We start from the raw sequence: 16936 nt of genomic DNA, 5'->3' as shown, positions 1-16936 counted from the left end.
GAATTAAGCACATAAAGCTTAAAATAACAGAAGTTCAACATGTTTGTTTTTTCTTTTTTTTAACTACAGTCCTGGTGGGCTAACCCCGCCTCCTTCCCCTCTCCAGGTGTTCGACTGGCAGCAGGAGCGACCAGGAGCTGAAGGTCAGAGCGACGAAGGCCTGAATCTGGTCAGAGAGAGGGAGACGAGGGACTCTAATGAGTGGGTGACGGTCACCGCCAGGCGCATCCAGGAGGCCGACCTGGAGCCCCTCGACTACGACCTGGACATCAGCCGGGAGGTACAGGAGCAGGGCCGGGAGCAGACGCTTTGGGGGCCAGGCCCCCCAGTAGAAAATAACGGCACCGGTGTATTTTTGACAGTTTAGTTTTTCTAAATCTGGCTGCCAATTTAAACACAATCGCACAATTGTCCTCGAGGTGGAAATTTAGTCGAGCACTCAGGGGGTTTATGTTGCATAAGCTGCCAAAACATTTCATGTAAAGAGCTTGAAACTTAGTCTACAGTTTAAGAAAACAGCAGAGCACTGAAGTTGTTGGACTGAACATATTATCTGTTTAAAATTTGGATTTAAGATCATAAAACATTTTTTTGTGTTGTTACCGTTTATTAAAACAGATTGTTCAAATAAAACAGAGAACAATTTCATGATTTTAAACATTTTAATTTGAAAACATCATCTTCTCTCTCTTCTTTTCAACTCCTCTGGGATTCAGGGTCGTAGTTCATGTATTATTACTTCAGCTTTTGAGACGCTAATCGTCTGTTGTTGCCACGGTTGCATAACCGTAGCAACTGTCCGGAAAGAAATAACAAAAAAAAAAAAAAATGTAAGAGCATGAACTCCTTCCAGGAGGAGAGAGAATAACTGCCCAGAATCACAGGGACTCAACCCAAGTGATAATTAACAAACTTTGACAAAAATATCAAACCGGATCTAGTGCAGCATTTCTCTGTGTGTCCGTCCAACATGCAGCTGTCCAAACCGGACAAAGTTGTGATCCCGGAGCGCTACGTGGAGTCGGACCCAGAGGAGCCTCTGAGTCCAGAGGAGCTGGAGGAACGCGGCCGGCGCGCGGAACGCATCAAGAACCTTCTCACCAGGTCCAGGTATCATCACCTCAGTCTGCGGGGAGAACTCATGTAATCCAACATGGCTGCATTTCATTAAAAAACCATTTTGATTTCATCCCCGTCCAGTGTCCAGAACATCCAGCCATCAGCATCGCTGGAATTCAACGAGCTGGACAACGCCATGGAGGAGCAGGAGAGGATCATGAGCGTCTCCTACGCGCTGGCCTCAGAGGCTTCACGCAAGAGTAAACTGGTCGCAGGTTAGTTAGTTAGTTAGTTAGTTAGTTAGTTAGTTAGTTAGTTAGTTAGTTAGTTAGTTGGTTAGTTGGTTAGTTGGTTAGTTCGTTAGTACAAGTGCTTTAAAGGGGCAGTGTTATGTAGAAATTATTTATTTTTAGCTTTAGGTCATGTTATGTTATTCTCTTGATTCTTTCATGTATGTTAAAAAAAAAATCCTTCAAACTCCATGGCAACCATTCAGCTGTGAAAAACGCCCGGGTGGACCGAGAGATTATTTTGTAAATATCAGTTTTTACTGTGACGTTGCAGAGTATTTTTAATGTGAATTTATGAACGTATAGAGGAAACATCCAATGGCAGTAAAAACATTTTAGAACGTTTGGTCGCCTTTAGTATTTAAACCTTTTGAAAAATATGTTTTTTTTCTACATATTTGTTAAAGTGTCACTATGATGACAATATAACATGCCTCCTGTGCTCCTCCTGCCATCTGTGGAAATACACCACTCTGTCAGAAACAACCAATCAGAGCCAGGGGGAGGGTCTTAGCACTGACAATCATGTCCATGTATGTGCTGAACAACCCCCCTCCACCCTGCTGCTCCAGCTATGCTAATGGTGGAGAAAATAGCTAATCCAGGAAAACCGTTTGTCCTCCATCATCAGTGGTTATGCTAACCTGCATTAGCATTCATTAGCATTGGAATTAGCTGACCAAACTCAGTATTTTATATCAGTATTTTATATTAACCGTGAGGACATTGTGACAATTTAAACAAATATGTACAAACAATATATCTATCTATCTATATCTATATCTATATATCTATATATATATATATATATATATATATATAAGTTAGCTACTGCTGCTTAATAGTTGGAAAGTTGGAAAGCGCTCCCTCTAGTGGAGAATCACCACACATCTACAGGAGCTGCAAACACTCTGCTACTCGGCCGTCTCAGAGTGTGACCGTGTCGTTGTTCCTGGTGTGTAGGGACTGAGTGGCTGGAGAGCTGGAGAGCAGGCCTGGCCAGGTACACACACCCTGACCTTCCTCTGGGTTGAGATCGTGCTCTGTTTGTGGTGTGTCTTTTTGTTTTGGGACAGCTCACAGATGGCTGACATAAAGATGCCAGGCTGTTAAAGATGGCGTCTTTATGAGCCGAACATTCACGTCGAGCTCCAAAACATCTGTGCTCGTCTCTGGGTTTCTGTCTTCTGGGTGTTTGTTTGGTCAAATAGCCTCAGGGGAGGATTTCACCAAGACTTTCTCAACTTGTTTAACGTGTAAGAGTCGTGTTCAGTTTGTTTGCAGGTTAGTCAAAAGGAGCTAAAAACACAACAATAGAGAATTTAATTTATAGACCCTATTGCTAAATGTATCTCTATTCCTTCCTCAAACCTGAGGTTTATCAGTGAGGATCTGGTTAAAAGAGGTTGTGATTGCAGATTTTGGCCATGCCGATTTTTTTTCTTGAAAAAATTAGTTGGCAGCAGTTGGGTGACTGTTGCTAACTGAACATGTGCAGACGTGACCTGGTGGGCGGGTCTGTCAGTCAACCCTCTGTCACTGCAGACAAAAAGGAGACTGGCTGATTTTTCAGATGTTTGATGAGGTAGATGAGGTCAGTGGATGAGATCGGCTTCAAACTGTAAGTACCTGCCAGTCGTCTATCTCCTACAATGAAGGAAAGCAGAGGTGATTTATGGACCGATTTATTGCTGTGCCCCCAGCGGCATATAGAGGCTCAAGTTGCAGATTATAATCCAGAATCATTTCTAAATTACCGTATGTTCTGGAGTAGACGTCACCGTTTCTTTAATAGTTTAGCTGGTCTTGTGACCTACAGTTAGGCTCAACTTGTATATATTTATATTTTCCTCTTCATGAAACATTTTCTGACTGACGCAACTTATCCTCCAGAGTGACTGATGATCCGGAAAATAGAGTAATCTGACAATTTAACTGGTGTTCCATGTTTTCAGCCTCAGGCTTCACATAAAGTCTTTGTGAAAAGGTTTCCTCCTTGCTGCTGCTACTGCAGAGGCTGAGATTCCTCTGGGGGAAATGTTGTGGTCTTTTGGATTCAGCTTGTGTTTCGGTGCAGGCTGTGTGTGTGTGTGTGTGTGTGTGTGTGTGTGTGTGTGTGGGTGTGTGTGTGTGTGTGTGTGTGTGTGTGTGTGTGTGTGTGTGTGGGTGTGTGTGTGTGTGTCAGTGTGTTATCGTTATGACGATTTTCCGTTTATAGGTAATAAGAACATGGCATTAAAATTAGAATATTATATCAGATCAATTAAAAACTATTTTTAAAATATGATCAAAACCTGTTTTTCAGATGTTATTTTCAAAAGGTAATTTTAACCTGACCAACAAACTTTATAAAAGTTTTCTTCCAAGTTTCTAATGTAAAATATCTTAGTACATTTGAAAATATCAAAACTAACTTACTAATAGCTTTTCAGCAAGATATAAGAGCTTGTTTTAAGTGATTATTCCTTAATATTGATTAGTATTAGTTATAATTGGTAATTTTTTGTAATTTAGTAATTTATTTCAGACAAACCTTTCACCGGCAGTGTAGAACAAACACAAAGTATGAAGACACATCACATCGGTGATTATGAGTCTGAAAAGGAGTATAAAGAAGTATAACTTATATAATCATACCCCTATTCCAGCTGTAATTTTTCACATTATTTTCAGTTTCCAATATCCTTCCTGACAAAATGAAATAATAATTGTAGTAATATTTCCTCAGCCAAATGAAAGTACTGCATACACACATACACATACATATATACATATTCACATATACATACACCTATAGACATACACATACATACACACACCCATATACACACCCATCTGCTTATATACAAAGCAGATTATTTAACTATTATTTAACTTATAACGTGGGGGAAATGTCTTGGTGTAAGTTAAATAATTTTCCAGTGGAACTGATACTTTTTCCATCAGGAATTAGACTTAAAACAAGCTCCTATATCTTGTTGAAGTTACAAATCTGAAACAAACTTCCAGAAAACTGCAAAACTGTTGAAACACCAAGTTCCTTTAAACCAAAACTAAGAACCCAGCTGTTCACAGTTGCCTTTAATTCATAACAACTTAGACTATTGATTGATCTATTTGCTCGAGGATTTTGATTATTGCATTTGACAAAAAGTTTCTGTTGGTCACTTGTGTCACAGCTGCTTACTGCGTGATTGTTGCTGAATTGTGCTAAACAAATGAACTTGACTTTGTTTTTGTCTCCTCAGCCAAAGCTGCTGCTCAGCCCTGAGCCACAGGACCGGCAGAGGAGACTGTTATACAGAAGGAAACGCCGTGTAGAAGGAGCTCCACATTTTTCATCAAATTAATTTATTCAGTCATTAAAACAATTGTTTTTTAAAAATCATTTTAATACACATTTTTGAAGCTTTTTTTTTAATCACAGATTTTTACGTAATGCGTTTTCATTGCTTCTGCACTTACATTGCACATTTTATGGTGAATCATAAAATGACTGAACTTCCTTTTTTTTTTTGCGTTTGTTTGTTCTGGATTTTCGAGGTAGAAGTCAGAATGGACACGCTCGGATTGCAGTGGGGATGTTTAGGTGACCGGTTTGTTTGCCGGGTGGATTGAGATGCTTTGCTTTATTTTTTAGTTTTTCCTCAATACTGTCATAAAACTGTCAGAATGTCAAATAATTTAAACACATCAGAAAAACTTAATGTCAGGCTACTTAAAATAAATATTTAGATAAATTGTTGTTTCTGTTTTGTTGTAATGTGGTTTTATTTTTAAGAGTGTTTTCAGGTTATACCACTTCAGGAGAGTCGACTTCTATCTTCTGCTTCAGAGTTTCTACAGTCAGAAAAATGTCTTGTTTCCATACTTTCTCATATCCCATTATCTGGATTTGTCTATCCAGAGTTTTTGCAGGTTCCATATTTAAACTGTTGACTGTAAACAGCGTCTGGGCTAAATTCTTTGGCAACTTTTGTTTGTATTTTTAAGAATGGGTTCAAATTTGGGAATTGAATCAAGAAAAATAACAGCAGTTTTATTGGAAAATTACATGTCCAACATGTTAAAGTAATCGTTAACCCCTTTAAAGCTTTCTCCAATTTTCAGAGCCGTTTTGTTTTCAATCGTTTTTGGCACTAGCAGCCTATATTCAGTTATCAGACCATAAATAAATTCCCAACAGCTTTAATTATGCTGAGGAATTTTTTTAAGATAACAGAAACGCGACCTTATTGATTCAAGCAGACATTGTCCGTGAACAGTGGAACTTAGAGGTATTGCTGAATTAACCAGTGAGATTGCATCCCTTAAAGCTCATCACACCAACTGTGTAGATCACATATAAAATCAAAATTAGATAAATATTGCACATATGTGTTTGTGTTCAAAAACACCCAACAGCTTCCTGTTACAGCAGCTGTTTTAAAATGATCAAACGCCTCCAAATAACGGAAAACTACAAAAGTCGTATCTACACAAATCACATTTAATGGCAAATAATCTTGTTTCGTCCAGCACATTTCAAGGCAGACAGCAGGACAGTTAAAATGTTCAAGTGAAATAAAAACAGGTTCATTTGCCAGTCATAGCATTATCTTACACTACAACATCAAAAAAACAAAAATAAAAAACATTTTTGAAGCCTTAAGACTAGATTCTTTCAGCACATGCACACCAGGATGCATCCCATCAGACGGTACAAATGAGAAATGAGCGATGTCCTAAAGTGAAACGAAAAGCATCAAACTGTCCCAATGTGAGAATAAAAAAGCTAGCTCCTCTCCCCTCCTACAATGATTTTACGAAGGCCATTTTGTAGTTTTGTTTCTTTTCCTTGGACTGGTCGTCCGAACCGGAATCCTCCTGTTCTGGTGATTTCTCCTCTGGGCTGGAATCTTCCTCCTGAGCTTCTGTGTGTTGGTTTTCACTGGACGACTCCTCTGGTTTGGCAGCTTCTGTCTGAGTGTCTGCAGGCGGGGAGATGACCGGCTCTGGCTGTGGCTGACCAGAGGAAAACAAAGAAAGGTCTTTCAGGGTTCCCACAAGTAGTTAGAAAGAAATTCATGACTCTCCTTGACCTTCAATATAATTTTCCATCACCCACGTAGAACAGGTTCATAAAGAAAAGTGCAGGCCTGACAGACCTATCCCCACCCAGCGAACATGTAAAAATACAGGAAGATGAGGAGGAACATAAATGACAAAAATGTGAAAATGAAGCCCACACAGACAGGTATGAACTGAAACATTTCAATATATTGACTGAGGTATCATATGACGTTAATACACAAACAAAAACATTAGCAGTAATGAAAACACAAGATTGTACATGTATGTAGAACTAAGTGCTTCTACAAAAGTTGAGAGCAGGTGTAGCACATGGCCACATTAACATAACATTCAATGTAAATTAATATTTCTTCATGTTTTTGTGTCATTTACTTGCTGTGGGGTTAGATCAGAAAGATTACATATTTTTTTGTCATAAAAAAAGGGAGTATATTATTCATCACCACAGTTTGACATAGTTGCCAATAGGGGTCAGTATCGCTCCACCAATGATAAAGATCACATTGCTAGGAGATAAATGTTGCTAACACAGATGTGTATAACCACTGTGTAGCAATACTTTTGAGTTATTTAGTGATGAAGGCAAGCTGTTGATGTTAATAACATACCTATGTTATGTTATTGGGTTCCTTTATGTATCAATTACCACACTGAGTTCCGTATTAGTATTGTTTCCATTATAAATTACTTTTACTAATGACGCTGTTGCCGTGTTCAGAGCATAACAGCAATAACCGTTGCTAAGATGGTTAGAAGTACCACTATGTAGCGATACTTCTAATTGAGTTATTTTGTGTTACAAAATTAAAGACACTGCTGTTTCGCACCAAATAACCCTCTGCACCTGTTTCAACCTGCTGATGACACTCTGTGAAGCTCAGAGGCCTTTTCCGTCTGAGAGCATCCATTTTTATGTTTAAAGATTATCAACAGTTGCAGCGTAACACAAGCCCACCCACACCGCAACACCACTAATCTTCATTTGGAGGCTTATTCGATGATTAAGTAAATATATATTTTTAATAAAATGGAATAATAGCTACTGCAGTGTGTGCAGAGCATTACAAAAACAAAGAACAGTTCTCAGTGAGACTCTGTTCATAGTACAGAGCCGTTCAGAAGAATCGGCTCGTTTGTAATGTCACATCACTATACCGCAGCGTCACAGCGTTGTCACATTTGTGCTACTCTAGCTACAGTGTTTTGTTACTTCATCACAATGAGACTGAAGTGGCAGCAAAATCTGCCATTTTTTGTTGTTTAAAGTGTAATGTCGGTGTGAGTGATGGTTATGCAACACCTGGTCATACACGACTATTTATCAACATGTTTATTATATCTTCCTGGACAATGTCAGCCATGGCGAGCCCCCACCTCGCTGAAACCCAGACCGCAGTGCCTCCGGTCCCTGCCCGACAGTTTTCCGTCCATGCTCTGCTGGTACTGCATCTCCAGCTCGTCGTTCATCCGCTTATCTTCCTGCCCTACAGAGGAGACGCACACCGGATCGCTACAGATCGGATCCAAGCAGGGATCAATCAAACAGGAAGCCGTTGCACTTTGGCAAAGCAACAAAGAAGCTCACCGCTACGGAAGTGGGATGTGGACTTGTGGTCACCGATGACGAGGCGACCGGTGTGTTCTTTCTGGGGGAAAAAAAGAAGCAAAAAACAACCAATCATTTTATTTTATCTGTCTGCTTTAACTTTATCTGACTGACACAAACTGGAGCGTACGGACCTTAGAGGCGCCCATTAACCGTAGGAACTTTTGTTTCCTTTCGTCGCTTCCCAGATCTGCAGACGCCCACTGGGTGGACCCGTCCTGCCAAGAGAAGACGGTTCACTGACGTTCATTTTCAGCTTCAAAAGGTCATCTTAGGTTCATTCAGGAATCAGGGAGTTTTGAGTGTCTTTGTCAAAAAATAAATAAAAATTGCCGTTTTTGTTGTCCACTTTGACCGTAAGTACTCTTTAGCCACAGCTTTTCATTTGAGAACCAACGACTAAAACGTTCAGTCGTGACCTGGCATGTATGCGGTGTAAAGTTAAGTCAAACTTTAATAATAATTTGGGGGTTTTTCATAAGAGAAAAACTTATATTTTCACCATGTTATTTATAAATGTCAGTTTTAAGCTAAAGAAAATTAGCAAGTTAAATATTTAATTTGATGCCAAATTCAAACTAAATATTTACCTTGCTAACTGTTAGCAAGCTAGATATTTAACTTACCAACTAAATAGTTCCAAGTTAAACATTTAGCTTACTAACTAAATATTAAGTTTGAAACTGACATTTATGAATGAATAACATGGTGAAAAAGTAACTATAAAACATGTTTTTTTCTTTGATGGCTGGCTAAGCAACCCAAATTAATGCTGTTAATTTTTGACTGCAACTTTACAATGTCACCCCATAGGTATTTTATCAAAGAAATTGTAATATCAGACAATTATGACTCGGGGTAAATATAAAAGGCAGTTAAGTCGTGATTTAATTTACTTAAAAAAAAAAAAAAAAAGCATCCAAACCAACTTCCCCTAAATCTAACAACCAGTCATGCCATCCTTGGCGTAACAACGTCCATCATGCGTTTGCAGTAACTGTCTTCTATTCCACTGTGGAGGACTTTTATTCACAACACTTTTATTTATTTAAGACACATTGGAGAATTTTCCATCTGGCCTTTGACCAGACAGATGTCTCCAAAACCTGGAGATGAACTCATGGTTGAACATCACCATGGTTGGCTGTCGGTATGCGACTCTTTCTCTAATATGCTGTTAGGTTTTCACCAGCTGCAACAGGAAACACCTTTCTAAGAGTTTGGCTTTTGTCTGGTCAGTCCACATAATGTCTCTAGAGTCGAGATGTTTCCGCTCCCTTTGGTCAGCAGGGGATTTGGTCTTTGAACTCAACCATGGAGGCCATTTATGTCCAGTCTCTTTCTCTCTGATGAATCACAACCACTGAGTTTAACTGAAGCATGAAGTGCTTTAGATGTTTGGTTCTTTTGTGACATCCTGGATGAGTCGATGCGCTCTGCAGTTACTTTGGCAGACCGGCCACTCCTGGGAACGTTCACCTCCGTTTTGTTCTCTCAATCTACTAAAATGTAATCTACTAAACTTTCCAGACTGATGGTCGTCAAGGACTTTGGTTCACATCTGTTTTTAAAATTTTATGAGTTTCCTGTGTTTCCTTTTGAGCTCTGTCAGCCAACTTCATGCTGCCAGGCAGGTTCTATATAAATTCCTGATCCTGATTGGGCAGCAATCTTGCTTGAGAAACTCGACTTCTTAAATGAATGCAATCATATTTAGTTTCGTATATTATAAATGTTATGAAACACTTTAAAAGGCTAAAACAAAACACTTAAAAAATTGAGAAGAAAGTCCAAATACATTTCCACAGTGGAATATTTAGCTATATCTAATATAACAGTATTTAGCTCTATCTTAATACTGCAGCATAGAGCTGACATAAAGGTTGAAAATGGTGAGACAAGGTGAAAAGATTAAACTGATTCGTGAATTCCGCCATAACATCTGGATCTGATCTGAATTACGTTGTATTTATTTTAAATACATACTGAACAGGTTTGTCGTGAGGTCACATTTGAATCAAAAACACATAGAAATTGGTTAAAAACATCAAATTATAAAATATTGTAGGGAGGGGAGCTTTGGTTTGAATGAGCAGCAGCACTTTGAGCAAACAGTCGCACGTCCCGTCCAGACAAAAGATCTCATCTACCGACAAAACTTTATCTACCGGCCAGTAAATGGATCTCAACTCCTACACTGTAGACTCTTCAGCTATTTTTATCTCGCAGTGTGATGTTCAAAGTATGCCAAAAGGTTTAAAAATATACAGAAAATTCCAGTGAACTTTATTTTGGGACCGCGGCGTGTTCACGTTTTCACTGTAAAGCTCGTGAGCGCTGATGTTTGCTGCTAGCTTGCTAAGACGATGCTAGCCATTTAACGTGATTTTATTTCCTATTTTGTAAGTTATAACAGCAGCTTTTTGTGTTTTACTCACTTCCGAGGGAGATGCGGGTCGTTTTGTCCCATGTTTGTCCTCTGGAGAAGTCATCATTCACTGAAATTTGAGTTAAATTGGAAATAGGGATTTTATTCCACACAAACAGGAGCTAGCTGGAGTTGTCAACAATTCGTACTCACCCTGACGACACTTCCTGTGCCGTCTTCTTCTACGTTTTAAAAAAAAGGTTGCTTTGCTTCATGGGGAGACGTGTTGCTTCAACATCAAAGCTGGAAATTACACGTAAAACAATTCAACGAGTTTTGGACCACTGCTTTAATAACATAACCTCTTGTTAAAATGTGAGTAGGAAAAAACATACAGAGCAGAAATGAACCCTGGACAACCGTGACGAAGACTTTAGACATGCTGCGCGTGCTCTTATAATCTGAGAAACCCAGAGAAAATTATATAAAGTTACAATAATTGTAATACAATTCTTACAGAGACTGGTTTATTCTTTATCTGGCTGTGTATTTTGCAGTTATATTTTTGTATTACTTGTTTGTTTAGTTAACAGTTTGTGAAGTCGAATTATTACTCTTCTCTATTTATGAACATTGCTTGTGGCGTCCTATAGGGGTCAGTGCTGGGACCTTTTTTTCTTCATCAAGAACATAATATGCAACCTGTCCAAAGCAGGTGCTAGACTGTGCGTCACTCTTTCCTGATTCACTGTTTCACCTTATGAAGGCGCAAAACCAAACCTCTGCTACTATAGAGCTGGTCATCCGAGCTAATTAGTACATTAAGTTCAGCAGAACCTTACCGCTACTTTTCTAATTAAATCTTGTTTATTTAGCAAGGGTGTAATTAGTTTTTTACACACAGGTTTTCCATTTTGTCTTCATCCTGTTGTCTAATGCAACTTGTGGTTGTTGAATCTGCGGTGCTCTTTACCCTTGAGGTTAGCAGAATATATAACATTACAGTTTTATATCCTGATATGTAAAACCCCAGATATTTAATGTAGTTCAATCTCTAAACAGATAATTCTTCTATATACTCTCTATTTATAAACGTAGGTTTAAATATATTTAGCCTATTCGTGACTGAAAAGGTAGTTATTTCCAAAAGTAGCAAAAGGTCTGTACCGTTTGTTCCAACATTTATGTGTTGAAGTAAAAAAAAGAACTTACATTATTATTTTTTAAAATGTGATTTAAAGGGATAAAAATTTACTAAATTTGTTGTTTCAAGTTATACTTTTAATAATGTACATGAAAAAATAACACCTTAATTAGGCAAAAAGTTTTGAACTGATGATAATAATCATACATAAACTAAAATGCAAGCCTTAGTGCTGGGATTCATAGTGAGTCAGTCACTGCAGTCTGACAGTTACTGTATTTGAACCAAATTCAAATACATCATAAATTGTCTTTCTTTCGGTCCGAGACAGAGGACATTTTTTTGTCATCACCAGAAATGATGCAATATATCAAAAGACAATAATTAAATATGATTGGGCAATAATAAGAGCGGTCTTTAGAATTTCAACCAATAAGAAGCCAAACAAGATCATTTTAAGGAGATCACGATTGCTGCGTAGCTTCTTTTAACTATTCAGTCACAAGAACGTAAGACAAATCTTTAGAGGCGCACCGATTAGGTAAGTGATCTAAATATATATGTCGGGAATCTTTCCACAAGATTATTGTGCTGTATGAAAAGTTATTTGTAAACCATCTGCATGTTGTTTGGTTTTCACTTTGCTAGCTAGCAGCGTGGCTGTAGCTCAATACAGTAGTACAGAACAGTACGTTATAGTTGATCAAAGTAGGCCACAGAAAACAATTGTTACCGATCAGATTTGTAATTTGTGTGCTGGGGGAAAGAGAACGAGGCGGTTTTGATAGCTTGGCAAGCTAAGCTAATGAAAAGCCACCCGGAGAATGCAAAGTGTTTGTGTTACTTTTTTCCCCAAATGGCTAGTCTGGTTACTTAGACTGACTGTAGCTGTTAGAATAATGGACTCAATGTTCTGTTCTTAGTGTGGAAAATGTTTGCATGTTTATTGCTGTCGGATCATGCTCCTTTTCCACCGGCTCTACTTCAGCAGCTCGGCTCGGCTCTGTTTCGGAGTGACCGCGCTTCCACCTGCCCGACTCGGCTCTGTAGCAGGGTGCTGCCTCCTGGTGGTGGGGGGGGGGGATTATAGCTCCCCGCCTCCAGGAGCCACGTGCTGTGTTTAACGTGAGTTGTTTTTCTGAGACAAAAGTAAATGCGTGGTGGGAGGAATGCTGCGATGTGGTGAGGAGGACAGCTGATCTCCAATAATGTGCATTTTATTTTCAAATCCACAAATGAAGCTGCTAACTCTGAAATGCTCTGTGTCACTGAATGAGATTTTGTTGGTTTTCATTCCAAATTGATAAGTTTCTTTAGCAAAGCATGAGATTTGGCATCTTACCCAAATGTAAGTATATATTTTTAACAATAGATTAAAATAGATTGGGTTGGCGACATGTTTTTTTTTTTTTTTTCAAAATCAAAATCGACCCCCCACCTTCCCTCAGTTGTTAATTTCCCCCCTCCCCCCAAACATTGTATACACTTGTGTTTAAAACAGGTGTCTGTCATACATTCAAAGCTTCCTCCCCCTCCCCCTATTTCCCAGCTGGACTATTGCGCAGTGTGCTATTGTTGCCACTACAGGACACTGTTTACACAAATTAGTAATTGTAAATCCTTCAGTCATAGCACATTTTCTAAATTATGTGCCATATTTATGTGTGAAATTAAATGGATAATAAAGTAGGTACATTTTTAGGGGATCAGTCGAAAAAAAAGTCATATATGACATTAATGCTGCTAATCATTTTAAAACATACCCATGTATTTTTTAACATTTGAAATGACTGATATCCAAAAAATATCAATTTTTATCTGTAGATCCATTTTGTCATATAGCCCTTTGACGTCACCACCTTCACTCATGTCTTTGTTTTGCCCATTGTTTTGTCTGAATGTTGCCATTTGCCCTAATGTTGCCATTTGCCCTAATGTTGCCATTTGCCCTAATCCTTTCCTCTTTTTTTTGTTTTAGTTTGTTAGAAACAAACTAAAACTTTCCTGTTTGGTATGATTTTCAAAGTCTTTTCTTCATCCTGTACAAATTTTCAAAGCATTTTTAGTTATAATTCCATTATAACATTTAAACAAACTTTGTCCGAAAATGTCATTTAACAAAATATCATGTGGTGCGACCAACAAGAAATTCCCATTTTTGGACTCAAATTTTGAAATCCAGTCAAAAACAGGAGGTTGAATCATCCAACAGTCTGCCAAGAATCCCTGGATACAGCAAACAGGTTTGTTTATTTTTCTTAAATTTCAGAAAAAGTGTCACTTTTAGCAGTAGGTATGTAGTTACCATATTTGGGTGTCATGTGGTGCGACCACCAAAAAAAACTATTAATATTTAAATATACCTACTATTTTCTGTTTTGATTATAAATGTTATATTTGCCTTGTGTTTGAAGCTAGGTTGTTTTTTTAAGGAGGCAAATTATTTGCCTGTTGATAATGACCGATAATGAAAATATCATTTGGTGCGACCGTTGTAATGATACATTTATGTGTTTGAAAAGGAGTTTCTGTGCTTTTATTTTTGATTTCAAGACTCAAATTCAAAAAGCAATACTTTGTATTATTATTTCCAGAATAGGTTTTTTTTACAGTTTTATTATTGTTTTGTATTGTATTGCATGATAAAAATACAATGGAACATGTAACATTACAGCAATAGTTATATCATGTATTTTGTCATTTATTCTTTTGATCTATTTTACTAGACCCCATTGTCATCAAACTGAGCTATGATGAAGTACCATATGTGACCCAGGTACTTCTGGATGTGAGAGAAGTCCAAGTCGGCACCATGCGACAGTCTAATGACAAGAACTTGGTCACATGGTCAGATGCTCATCAGAACCTGAACCAGCAAAACCTCATAGAGTTCCAAGTTGAACAGCCAGGACTGGGCAAAGTTCACAAATGCCTGGTTCTAAAAACTGCTTGAAAATAAGCATTTTACTTTGTTCACTTGGGCATTTAAGTACCCAGGAGTAGAGGTGTGCTGATCAATCGGCCACCGATCGTCCCATCGGTCCGATTGATCTGGCAAAATGGACCATTTTGCCAGATCACATGGCGTCATTTATACCTAAAGCAAAAAATTAACAGTCAATCCACGTGATCAGTATTGGTGATCGGCAGTGATCAGCCCTCATGGGTGATCAGAATTGGCAGAAAAAAACTTAATCGGAGCGTCTCTACCCAGGAGTAACATAATGGTTTTTAAGTTCATTACATTTTTCCGTTTTGAAACCATTACTTATCATACATGGTTCTGTTTAAAAAGGTTAAACTTAAACTGAATTATTATATTTTCATTAATGTACTTATATTTGGGAGATTGAAAATGTCTTTTCAGTTTTTTAAATACAATTCTGAAATTAAAGCAATCTCCCGTACATTCTGATTTTATGAGGGATATGTTTGAAATGTTTAGTACAAAGTTGATTACTGCATTAATTTTTAGGCAAATTAAATTGGTGTGTTCTGTTTGTGTTGTTATTTTTGTAATATACTGTAACTGAATGTAATTCTATTTTCATGTATTAAAATGATTTTGACCTGTTTCCTGGCCTACATTTATTGTATAAATCATGTGGTGCGACCGATTAAAAAAACTAATTTATTGAATTCAAAATAGAATATCTAGTATCTGGAGCATAAATATTAACCACTAATACAGTATCCTTAAGTGACTGGTACTTATTTATTATTTTAACACATTTTGATGAAATGGTGAAGAAAAATAGTGGTCAAATCAATTACAAATGGAATTTGACAGGTTTTTTTGGGTTGGAAACTGTCATAATTGCCAGAAAAATAAAAAGAAATGTAAAAACTTTGTTTCTAAACACCTTAAATAAATGGAAACTTATAAAAACAAGTTATAAGTTGTTTTATAACTTGTTGATGTACTTTTACTAAAGTACATCATGGAAAATACCTTATTTTTAGATAAATCATGGTCGCACCACATGACATTTTTTAAGACCACAGCCAAATCATATTGATGAAAAACCCCTGAAAAGGTCTAATTTGAATGTGAAATTATGATTTCTGTATGCACAACATTTCAAATATTCTAGTAATTGCAATGGATATAAATATTTTTGACATTTTTAATTTAGCTTGGTGGAAATCCTTACACGTCAATGACCCAACTACAAACTTGGAATCCAGAAATACTTAACAGGAACAGTCACTGCTTAGTTTATATTACTTTTAACCCAGAAAATGATTTAGAACAAACTTAGAATTGTGGAGTACTCACTTTAACCCAGAAAAGGAATTAGATCAGTCACTCTTTAGCTTATTTTATCAGAAACTGTAGAGTACTCACTATTTAGAAATGGATTTAGATACTTAGCAACCTGAACAGAAAAGGAGCACTTAGTTTACATACTTTAGAACGTTAGATTAGTTTTCTTTCCTCTTGAGTTGTTATTTTTTAATGAGTTGTTATTTTGTTTGTATTTCCTTTTAACTCATGTAAAGCACTTTGAATTGCCTTGTTGCTGAAAATGTGCTATATAAATAAGATGACCTTACCTTATGTCAGTGGTTCCCGAACTTTTTGTCCTGCGCCCCCCCAGTGGTTTCCAATCATTTTCTGCCCCCCCAAATAGCTGTGTGGTTGAACTATGTGTTTTTGAGGGGGGGGTGGGGGGGGTGACTTTTTGGGGGGGCAAAATGAATCTATGTAGCTGAACATAGACAACAACTTAGCCTATAAGCTACTTGTTAACAAGCTTGAGGTGATGTATTGATATTAGCTAGCTAGTCATCTTTTAGCTAACTTTATCTGCATCAAACAGATTTACTAAACAGTCTGTTAGTTTGGGGGGAAAACTGTGAAAAGTTATTTGCGTTTTGCTGGTTTGCTGCCATGATTATAACACACATGTGCAGCTCTGCACAGCAGCAGCAGGTCTCCTTCACTGCCGCACAGGTGTAAACCCAGCGTAGTAGCGCTCATGTTGCGTTTAAAGGCGGCTCGGAAAAACAGATTACCACATGTTAACAACGGATTAAACAGTTTTAACTGCTGATAAAAGTGACAGAGGACACAGATATGGGAAGTGTGGAAGCCCCTACTGTATCAAATTGACAGAGGAATAACAGAGACTTGACCATTCTAAGGTAAAAACCCAGCGTTCATGTTTTTTTGTTTTTCTTTTTCATCCAGACTGCTTCCCGCCCCTGCAATGGCACGACGCCCCCCCAGGTGGCGCGCCCCACAGTTTGGGAACCTCTGCCTTATGCCGAGAAACGCATGCTTGCCAAGAATTGCATGCCCTGTCGTGGGAATGCGGGTTAACAATTTTCCATTTATTTTGTGTTTGTATGTCTTTGGGTCACTTCCCTGAATACCTTCCATGTTGCTGTTA

At 37.9% G+C, this 16936-nt stretch overlaps 3 protein-coding genes across 18 annotated transcripts in view; 2 read left to right on the top strand and 1 right to left on the bottom strand.

The window, feature by feature from the left end:
* Nucleotides 1-5970, top strand: part of LOC103465714 (pleckstrin homology domain-containing family A member 7-like) — a 152723-nt gene extending 146753 nt beyond the window's left edge. For all 16 annotated transcript variants that reach the window (XM_008410789.2, XM_017305316.1, XM_008410787.2 and 13 more), the window contains 4 exons: nucleotides 107-280; nucleotides 977-1110; nucleotides 1201-1334; nucleotides 4598-5970. In XM_008410789.2, the coding sequence (XP_008409011.1) occupies nucleotides 107-280; nucleotides 977-1110; nucleotides 1201-1334; nucleotides 4598-4620 (465 nt within the window). In that variant the 3' untranslated portion in view covers nucleotides 4621-5970. The remainder of the gene's footprint in view (nucleotides 1-106; nucleotides 281-976; nucleotides 1111-1200; nucleotides 1335-4597) is intronic.
* lg6h11orf58 (linkage group 6 C11orf58 homolog) lies at nucleotides 5820-10646 on the bottom strand. Its single transcript, XM_008410786.2, has 6 exons — nucleotides 10610-10646; nucleotides 10467-10526; nucleotides 8163-8246; nucleotides 8008-8068; nucleotides 7797-7906; nucleotides 5820-6353 (listed from the first exon to the last, which is right to left on the bottom strand). Exons 2-6 carry the CDS (start codon nucleotides 10521-10523, stop codon nucleotides 6141-6143), a joined length of 525 nt encoding a protein of 174 aa, XP_008409008.1. The 5' UTR covers nucleotides 10524-10526; nucleotides 10610-10646; the 3' UTR covers nucleotides 5820-6140.
* Nucleotides 10647-12023: 1377 nt separating this feature from the next.
* LOC103465716 (transcription factor SOX-6-like) overlaps nucleotides 12024-16936 on the top strand; it is a 154491-nt gene continuing 149578 nt past the window's right edge. Inside the window, exon 1 of the mRNA XM_008410807.2 lies at nucleotides 12024-12081. The gene's annotated coding sequence lies outside the window, so the exon portion shown is untranslated. The remainder of the gene's footprint in view (nucleotides 12082-16936) is intronic.

Source organism: Poecilia reticulata, linkage group LG6 (genome assembly GCF_000633615.1).
Source record: "Poecilia reticulata strain Guanapo linkage group LG6, Guppy_female_1.0+MT, whole genome shotgun sequence".
Taxonomy (NCBI): Eukaryota; Metazoa; Chordata; class Actinopteri; order Cyprinodontiformes; family Poeciliidae; genus Poecilia; species Poecilia reticulata.
This window is presented reverse-complemented; position numbering and strand designations above follow the sequence as displayed.

Excerpts from the sequence above, each read along its gene's own strand:
- lg6h11orf58 (XM_008410786.2), bottom strand. The coding sequence starts at position 10,523 with ATGATGACTTCTCCAGAGGACAAACATGGGACAAAACGACCCGCATCT. Across the intron at positions 8,247-10,466 it reads GACCCGCATCTCCCTCGGAA|GACGGGTCCACCCAGTGGGC; the intron begins GTGAGTAAAACA and ends TTCTCTTGGCAG. Across the intron at positions 7,907-8,007 it reads CACATCCCACTTCCGTAGCG|GGCAGGAAGATAAGCGGATG; the intron begins GTGAGCTTCTTT and ends TCTCCTCTGTAG.